The 9,729-nt window shown below is 37.1% G+C and overlaps 2 protein-coding genes across 2 annotated transcripts; both read left to right on the top strand.

Annotated features, from left to right (window-relative positions):
• The first annotated feature begins 3,665 nt into the window (after positions 1 to 3,665).
• LOC112174679 (early light-induced protein 1, chloroplastic) lies at positions 3,666 to 4,641 on the top strand. Its single transcript, XM_024312477.2, has 2 exons — positions 3,666 to 3,873; positions 4,048 to 4,641. The coding sequence occupies exons 1-2, from the start codon at positions 3,727 to 3,729 to the stop codon at positions 4,462 to 4,464; spliced, it is 564 nt and encodes a 187-aa protein (XP_024168245.1). The 5' UTR covers positions 3,666 to 3,726; the 3' UTR covers positions 4,465 to 4,641.
• Positions 4,642 to 6,814: 2,173 nt separating this feature from the next.
• Positions 6,815 to 7,792, top strand: LOC112174678 (early light-induced protein 1, chloroplastic). The gene is made up of 2 exons (XM_024312476.2): positions 6,815 to 7,026; positions 7,189 to 7,792. The coding sequence occupies exons 1-2, from the start codon at positions 6,877 to 6,879 to the stop codon at positions 7,621 to 7,623; spliced, it is 585 nt and encodes a 194-aa protein (XP_024168244.1). The 5' UTR covers positions 6,815 to 6,876; the 3' UTR covers positions 7,624 to 7,792.
• Positions 7,793 to 9,729: the final 1,937 nt, after the last annotated feature.

The following is a 9,729-nucleotide window of genomic DNA, read 5'->3' as shown; positions in this document are numbered from 1 at the left end:
ATCAGATGGAGCTCAAAGTCCTGAGCCCACAATAGGTATCTTTTGCCTGCATAATCCAATGGAACAGAATTGAGTCCGTTCGAGTTCGACATCCTGAAAAGTGAAACAAGAACGAATTAGTTTCGGAGTCAATGCTTCCGCGAAAACTAATATTAATAAGATTTTCGAGCTATGCTACCAAGAAATTTATTTCTAAGAATATTTGGATTAGACCGAAACAATGATGTTTGATATGGTCAAAAATAGATGCTTGCAGACGCTCTTAGTCCGAAGATCACAAACGCTCTTAGTTCGAATATCACGAGCGCTCTTAGTTCGTATGTAGCATGAATCCCCACAATTCCGCTTATTAAATAATCGAACCCACATTATAGAAAGGTGGGATGGAGGAGAAGGGAGGTTGCAAATCCCTGAATAAAATAAAGGAATTTAAAAGACAAGAAAGCAGGAACTTTAATCTTTAAAAACTTACTTGTTGATTCGGAGCTTGAGTCATGCGCATGTTGATGCAGGTATGATGGAGCGAAGCTAACCGAGGAGATGGTGAAGTGAGGCTTGCAGCAGTATCAGATGTGAGGGGGAGCAGGGGCTGCAGTGATGCTGTAGTGGCAGCAGGTGAGGAAAACAGTAGAGCTGCGGGGTTGCAGGACTGCGAGGCTACGAGGCTGTGGTGCTGCAGTGCGAGGCTGCGGAGCTGTGGGGCTGTAGAGATGCAGGAAGCTGCCAGGCTGGTGCTCGGGTTGCGGTAGGCGGGCAGGCTCACAGGCTGCGGGGGACAGATGCTAGCGTGGGCTAGCTGTATGCAGTGGCTGCGAGGACAGCGGGGGAGCGTAGGGCTGCGGGGGCAGCAGGAGAGAGAAGGGCTGCGGGGCCAGCAGGGGCAGGACGGGAACGGGGAGCAGCGAGCGCAGGGGCGCGTGCAGGGCAACAGGCGGCAGTGGGGAGGCTAACTCGTGCTAGGGCTTGCGGCAATTTTGGTGAGGAGAGTTTTAGGGTTTTGGTTTTTAGGGCTAGGGTTAGGGCTTGTGCTGATAACGTGTTGTAAGAAAATATGATTCGAGAGAATTGTGAGAGAAATTGTGTATTCTATTATTGATAAAAGGAGTCCTTTATATTGGGATTTACAAAGTACATACAAGGTAATAGAATCTGAATATAACTAGGAAATCTAGAACCTTCTCATATTACAACTCTAGAACAAAACCCTAATTTGAAGAAGTACACTATAATTCAACATCCTTCAACACGTTAAGATATTTACTAGTAACTCGAATGTCAATACAAATACATATGTAATTTTTCTAATATTAAATAATGGACAATTTGTTAGTAAAAAAGTTTGTATTCTAGAACAAATATAGGATTTCTCACAAAAAAAAAAAAAAAAAAAACACACACACACAAATATAGGATGCTTTTTGCAAAATTGTAAAAGAAGTGGGGGTAATTTTGATGTAAAAAGTTGGATCCTATGAAGCAGTACCATATCCCCCACCCAAAATAAAAATGGGGTCATCATTCCAAATTTTCTCATAGATCTCACAAAAAATTTATTTTCTTACTGTTAATAATATTATTGAAGTGGAATATGAGTGATTCTCTTTATCTTCATTGTCATTTAGATTAGTGATCAACACATAGACCTGTAAATGAACCGGATTTTGATCTGGACCTGCTACAGATCTGTGGTTATTTGACGGGTTTGGATAGAAAATTTTGATCCGTTGATTCGTTAATGATATGAATCCGTTAACCCTTTTATTTAACGGATCAAATACGAATTTAGGTCGATCCGATCCGTTAATGATCTGACCCATTTTTGTAATAATAAAATATTATTTTTTATTAATATATTATTATTTTTAAAAATATAAAATATGAAGAATTTCTAATACAAATTTTTTGCAAAAATCTAAGGGACGGTCAATCACCCAAGATTCCAAGAAGCATTAAGAATTTTGATATTGTAATTCTACTTTTGGTGATACTTTTCATGTTGTTTTAATCTTTTATTAATATTTTATGAAGAATCATGATATAAATTTAATATAACTATTTAAAATGTTAAAATATTTGAAATTATAAACGGGTCGGATTAGCGGATCGGGTATCCGTTAATCCGGCGGATACGGATTTGGATCGAATTTTTTTTTAAGTAAACGGATTTGGATTTAGGTCGATCTGATCCATTCACAGATCTATCAACACACCCAATATGAGATATCACATTTAATACCTATGCGGCTATGCCAAGAAATCTACAACTTGTTCATCTGTATTGAAGTAAAATGTTTCCCTATGTTGTATAACCCTTTTGAAGAGATATAATCCTAACAATATCAACCATACTATATATACAATTATAAGAAAATTTATCAATATTTATCTTCAACAGAGCAACGTCCTATTATCAAAATTAAACAGGACTCATTGCCTAGGCTACATAATGTTGGTAAATTTAGTGGTCTAATTTCAATGTGTACAAGAAAATCAAGAAGTCATTCATGCAAACAAAACGCTAAATAGAATGCATTAATCAAACTAAGTAAAACCTTAAATAATTGGGTCAGTTTTAGAACTTAGTTATATCTTCTTAAGAGGAAATTGCCTCCTGATTGGTATTTAGAGATTTCAATAGCAAATATCTCCTAGAAATCTAGAATACAACGATCTTTTTGTTATAGTAGCGCACTAAATTTCATGAACAACAAAATTAGATTATGTCTAAGCTCTCTTTCCTAAAAGACTCATAGATCCAAAAGCGAGACCCTAAAACAATTGCGAACAATTGGGATTATCCTCACCGCCATATTACTGACGATACCTAAACAAGAAAAGCTGTATATGAGCTTGATCTGGTAAGAGCTCTCTTTTTAATTATCTAATTGTGCATCAATCGTAGCAAACTTTTATCAAACCCATATGAATTCGGAACTGACAAATATGCCAAAAACACCTAAGGCATATAACTAATGAAATCCTTTGACTTGGTAATAAATTTGATAGTTGATAAATAGTAATAAATTTTTAAACGGTTGGAAATCATGTACAATTTCATATGCTATGTGATGTAATTGTACATTTTCTTTAGTAAACCAACCATAAAAAAATGTCTTAAGCACCTCCTAACTTGGGTGGCATTCAGAGATAAAAATACAAATACAAATTCAAAAAAAAAAAAAACTGGATCATTTGTCAATTTGGGCAAGCCATCAGAGCGCAAGGTCACCATGTCTAATTTTATCGGATGTCGGGAGAAATAAACAACTCTATACTAACAAATGTAAGCAGCGAGGACGACAAGTAGCAAATTCACCGTGAAGATTTTTAGTCTTTTGATTATTGGCACCTAGCTAGCTGAGAAGCCTTTGGGAAAATACCTTGTAAATGCGCTACGTGCTCGTTACTAAACTGTGAAACCTTAAACCAAATGCGACCACAGAAATCAGCATCAAGTCACCAAACTACTAGTCTGGTTCGATTCGTTGTATGAGCAAAACCAGTAAACCACGTATGTCTTGTAATTCCATACTACGCGTCATATGACTCATCACTATGAAACCAAACCATGTTGTGGTGCCAAAATATGAACCATTGAGCTCTGCTGCCTCAAGTAGTATATAAGTCACTCCAAGGCATGCAACTTCCACACTCATAAACCAACATTGATTTTTACATCTTCAACAAACTTCAATCAAAAGCCTGCTCAATTAGCTTGAATCTACAATGGCTGCAACAACTGCTATGCAATCAGTCCTTGGAAGCTCCATTGCCTACGGAGCTGCAGGCAACAACAGACCACTGAACCTACGGAGTACCGTTCCGGCTAGGTATGCAGTTTCAAGCCATCTCAGGGTTCGCTCAATGGCCGAGGTAATTACAACAAATATTTTCTTATCAGAAAGCCTCATATATGTAAACTTTATTCTGTACGACGACATAATGTATCAAATATCTCTAGAGTGTGGCTACTTTTGGGATGAATTTTGTTCAACTTAAGATGTTGCAGTACATCATTGATATTAAGCTTGCGTGGTTCATTTGCAGGATGGTCAAAAGAAGCAACCAATAACTGTAACAAAAGCCTCAAAGGATCCCCAGCCTGCAGCTTCTCCACCATCTCCCAAGTTTTCAGACGTGTTTGCATTCAGTGGACCAGCACCGGAGAGAATCAACGGCAGGCTGGCAATGGTGGGCTTCGTTGCAGCTCTGGCTGTCGAACTATCAAAGGGGCAAGATGTGTTTGCTCAGATATCCAACGGCCCCGGGGTACCTTTGTTCATCGGCACAAGTATTTTGCTATCAGTAGCATCCTTGGTTCCTCTATTGAAAGGAGTGACCGTGGAGTCCAAATCCGACGGGCTCTTTACCTCGGATGCAGAGCTCTGGAATGGAAGGTTGGCCATGTTGGGTCTTGTAGCTTTGGCCTTCACCGAGTACATGACCGGCAGTGCCCTAGTGTAGAGCTGTTTCATTACTCGTCACAAGTCAAAGGGTGCTTGCTAGCTTATATAAGCACACCCTGTAAATTCACATGTAGTTAATTACACGTCTTATTTAAGAGCTTCACGTAAGTCTTTAGATTCATACTCAAGTGTTCAGTTATTCCAAATTTCAATATACTCTCTTCAATTTACTTTCTTTGGATATAATCTACTTTAGGCAATGTCAAACTCAAATGCTTAATTATCACCTCTTTTGCATTCCTGTACATCTTAATAAATGAATTAATCACAAAGAATTACTAGCCAAAGTTCATAAATCATCAAATAGTATGTAAAAGATATATATATATCCGGCCTATTGGAAAAATGAACTGGAATCGAGCAGTAATTAAGTGTCTGTGTTTTGGGGTTTCACGTGCTTTCTCGGCTATTAAGATCTTCCAATTAGATGGACATCAATCGGCTCTACAAGGAAAACGAGTACAAAACAAAAAAAATCTGTCAAACTAAACAAAAATTTAGTATTAGACTCACTTTGCTGATGAAAATTGCGTCAATTCAGCAAAAATGAATATTTTGTTATTAAGAGCCTCCCAAAGAAAGAAATAAAATGGTCGACTTACTTTGGCGACAAAAATTATGTTGGTATAAGTCATCCATAGTAAAAAAAGGGGCTTATGAGTGAACCTAGCTAAAGGAATTTTTCTTTACAATCATGTATATGTAGTTCCTTTAGGGTTAGAAGAACTTGTGTTTACTTTTATGACTCAACAATTAGTGGAATTTTGTTATCAAGTTGCATTAATTTTGATCTGTTTGCTTTTAAAAATTAATCAGTGTTCCCTATGTTTCAAGTGTTTACACGTTACCTAAAACATATAATTTGTTTGAAAGGTTTCAACGGGCAAGCAACTCTGAACCCTCGTTGGCCAATTCTTCTCCAACTTAAATTTTTGATTCCATGAAAATAATAATCATGACAATCAAATTAACCACACCCGATAATATAACAATGACCGCATCCATAAATTTTTACTCTAACATCAAGCTTCTCAAGCACATCAATTTATTATTATTATTATTTTGGCAAATAAAACACATCAACTTGATTAGAACAAAGCTAGTTAATATTTCGCAACTAAATGATGTGGAAGTGTGCTGAAATATGTTTCTCTTATGAACAGTCCATCTCTGTTCTGTAATCTGTAGCACACATGTGACAGTAAGTAAGTAAAAGTGAAAACAATACTTAGAAAATATTGGTAAAGCATACTCATTGAACTCCATGTCCAGCTTTGTAAGCCATAGGATATAGTAGGATCGATAAAATAATCATATTAATTTGCTTTTGAATTCCTCAGCAATCTCTAATATGACCGTCACACTCATGAGTATATTCAAGAGACAAAAGAAGTTAGTAAACAGAAGCAATTAATTACGGCTAGGAAGGGTACGAGGCCTCAATGGGACTAAAACCAACTGCATTCGTTCATCATCATTGAGATAAATGGAGTTGTAGGGATAAGTACGTGCTTCAATAATAAATTATGTCAGGCTAACAAAACTTACAAAAGAGGAATAACCAATTACCATAAGTGTGTTTGGATGAGGGAAAAAATGATAGAATTTAATTGAAAGTGAGGATTTCATAATTCTTAAAAGCCAATTCCCTCGTTTGGCATTATCAGATTGGCAATTTTAAATTTATCTGTGGAAAAAAAAAACGAAGGAATTCTTTATTTAAAGTCCTCACTTCAATTTCCACCAAAATAGGTGTTATTTACGAATTCTTTTGCAGTATTCAATTTTTATTTCCAAAACAAGACCTTTTTTTTATTTTATCTTTTTATTTGTTTTAAACTTTCTTAATTTATTACACATTTCAAATCCTAAATAGATGCAACCAAACAATAGAAATTGCAATTAATAGAATTTTAGATTGATGGAGTTAAAGATTCCATCATTTATAAATTCTTATGAATTTTATAATTTTCTCATCTAAATGCACCGTAAAGATCGGTAATTCTAGTCGGTTCCAATTTCATGGGATGTCCCCGAAGAGACAAACAAATACAACTGTATATAACCTTGGGAGAATACTCTAAAACGTGCTACGTGCTCGTAAACTGAACCGTGAAAACCTTGAACCAAATGCAACACCGTAAGAAAAGAAACCTGGACCCTGCTTTCCTTGCGTTGTGGAGGGAAGCCACGTAAGTCCTGTTTGTTTCCTACAACGCGTCATATGACTCATCAGTAGGAAACCAAACCCACGATGGGGTGCCAAAATATGAACCGTTGAGCTTTCAAATGGGTCTAGACTCTAGAGTAGTATATAAGTCGCTCCAAGGTATGCAACTTCCACACACAGAAATTAAGATTCTATATTTTCAACTTCAAAACTAGCTTCATTAGTTTGTATCTAGATACAATGGCTGCAACATCCACTATGCAATCAATCCTTGGAAGCTCTGTCGCTTATGGAAGAGTTGCAGGCAAGAACAGATCTCTGAACCTGCAGAGTACTCCTCCTGCTAGTTATGCAGTTTCAAGCTATCTCAGGGTTCGCTCTATGGCAGAGGTAATTACTAAAACATATTCTATTATCAGAAGTTTTCACATATGATGACATAATATGTCAGATATCTCCAAGTGTTTGGGTACATTTGCATTCACTTTTGATCATCTTTACATGCTATAGTTCCTGAGTGATCCTAACACGTTTTTAATTAATTATTTGTAGGATGGTCAAAAGAAGCAACCAACAGCTGTAACAAAAGCCTCAAAGAATCCACAGCCTGCAGCCCCTTCACCATCTCCTCCTCCTCCTCCTTCTCCGAAGTTTTCAGACGTGTTTGCATTCAACGGGCCGGCACCTGAGAGAATCAACGGCAGGCTGGCAATGGTGGGCTTCGTTGCGGCTCTAGCTGTCGAACTCTCCAAGGGGCAAGATGTGTTTGCTCAGATATCCAACGGCCCCGGAGTACCATTGTTCATCGGCACAAGTATTTTGCTATCAGTAGCATCCTTGGTTCCTCTATTGAAAGGAGTGACCGTGGAGTCCAAATCCGACGGGATCTTTACCTCGGATGCAGAGCTCTGGAATGGAAGGTTGGCCATGTTGGGTCTTGTAGCTTTGGCCTTCACCGAGTACGTGACCGGCAGTGCCCTAGTGTAGAGCTGTTTCATTACTCGTCACAAGTCAAAGGGTGCTTGCTAGCTTATATAAGCACACCCTGTAAATTCACATATATGTAATTAATTACGCATGTTTTTTTAAAAGCTTCACGTGTTTTAGTGCTCAGTCATTTTAAATTTCAATATACTATCTCAGTCTCAGTGCTCAATATACTCTCTTCAATTTACTTTCTTTGGATATAATCTACTTTAGGCAATATCAAACTGAAATGCTAAATTACTAGCCAAAGTTTATAAATCATCAGATTGTATGTAAAAGATATAAATCCGTCCTATTGGAAAAATGAACTTGAATTGAGCAGTAATTAGGTGTCTGTGTTTTGGGTTTCACGTGCTTTCCCGGCCATTAAGATCTTCCAATTTCTTGGATGGACATCAATAGGCTGTACGAGGAAAACGACTACAAAAAAAAAAAAAAAAAATCTGTCAAACTAGATCAGAATTTAAAAGAAATAATTCTAATAGGGTCGGCTCACTTTGCCGAAGAAAGTTGCGTCAATTCAGCAAAAACGAATATTTTGTCATTAAGAGGCTCCTAAAGAAAGAAATAAAAGGGTAGACTTGCTTTGGTGACAAAAATTACGTTGGTATAACTGTATCATCCATAGCACAAATGGGCAAACAGTTGCCAACATATTATTTTTGTTAAAAACCTCCCCAAAAATGAAAAAAAATAAAAGAGACACACCTTGGCCGTTGTATCCTTCCATAATTCCATTGATAGAAGCCTCTCGATCATAAATAAGAAACAAGCTTTTATCAATCAATTATTCGTTGGCAAAAGCCTCTCAAAAGTATTAAAAATTAAAGAGACAACTTTTCCGACAAATGTTTCATTTGCAAAAGCCTCCCATGAAAAAAAAAAAAGGTCCAACTTTTGCAGCCAAATAATTTCATCAGTATATAAAAAAAAAAAAAACAAGTGTTGGTAGTTATATTCTAACATAAAGTTGTCATGCCAAAAGAGTAACTATGATTACTAAATAAAATCAGTAACTGTGGTTGGAACTAATTAGGTTTAGCACAAAATCAAATAATAATAAAAAAATATATAAATTATAGAAACCGGCCCAGATATAATGTGAAGCAATCAGCTCTCCCTCCCTTCTTTTCAGTTTTCAAGCCAACTGAGCAAACTGTTTTTGAAATCCACATTTGTTTTTTTTTTCTTCTAATTTTATGATATAATTTCTTACAAATGAAATTCAAATCTTATCGGCTTTAGAACCTCGGACGTATATGGGTAAGACTCCTATCCTTGCCGCTGTTGACCTCTCTCCTGTTTAGCCATAGAGCAGTTCGCAGGTCTAATGATGGTCGGGGCAATATTTGTGATATCCGCGAATTAAAGGGACACACACATATTTATATAAACTAGAATGATAGAAAGGCGTTAGCTAGGCAATCTCTTCATGCTTTTATTCAAGAGTCACAAGTCTATTCATGCTAAGGACATAACTCCAATTACGTATCACGTACATTTTTACGTGTTTATGCGATATAATGGTACGTACGTTTTGTCTAGAAAGGCAACCAGGAAGAATGTTATAAGCAATTAGGTAACTCCACTTCCTAACTACGGTGGCACTTAGAAATAAAACTACAAATTTAAAATTTGACCATTTTTTTTATTTGCGTGTACTAATTAATTGCAAGTCGATCTGTGCTAGACAAATGGAAGTAACTAAGCGGACACGTACCAGTAACCTATTCACCATAAAAGATTCGTTACTTCTCTTACATGCTGGCCTTTAGCTAGCTGAAAAGTCTTGGGAGAACACTGTAATTGTGCTACGTGCTCGTTACTGAACTGCGAAAACCTTGCAGCAAATGCAACCTCAGAAAAAGAACCGCTGGACTGCTGAATTGTGTTGTGTCGGCAAGCCACGTACGTACGTACGTCTTGCGTATCTCATACTGTGCACTATGAAACCAAACCCATGATAGGGTGCCAAAGTATGAACCATTGAGCTGATCTGCTGCCTCGAGTGGGTCTAAAGTAGTATATAAGTCACTCCATGCATGCAACTTCCACACTCAGAAACCAACGTACACATTAATTCTACATCTTCAACTTCGAACAAAG

Source organism: Rosa chinensis, chromosome 6 (assembly GCF_002994745.2).
Source record: "Rosa chinensis cultivar Old Blush chromosome 6, RchiOBHm-V2, whole genome shotgun sequence".
Lineage (NCBI taxonomy): Eukaryota > Viridiplantae > Streptophyta > Magnoliopsida > Rosales > Rosaceae > Rosa > Rosa chinensis.
This window is presented reverse-complemented; position numbering and strand designations above follow the sequence as displayed.

Bases quoted from the DNA above. Each gene is read 5' to 3' on its own strand.
- LOC112174679 (XM_024312477.2), top strand. From the start codon at position 3,727: ATGGCTGCAACAACTGCTATGCAATCAGTCCTTGGAAGCTCCATTGCC. The intron at 3,874-4,047 runs GTAATTACAACA...GTTCATTTGCAG, and splicing joins GGGTTCGCTCAATGGCCGAG to GATGGTCAAAAGAAGCAACC.
- LOC112174678 (XM_024312476.2), top strand. From the start codon at position 6,877: ATGGCTGCAACATCCACTATGCAATCAATCCTTGGAAGCTCTGTCGCT. The intron at 7,027-7,188 runs GTAATTACTAAA...AATTATTTGTAG, and splicing joins GGGTTCGCTCTATGGCAGAG to GATGGTCAAAAGAAGCAACC.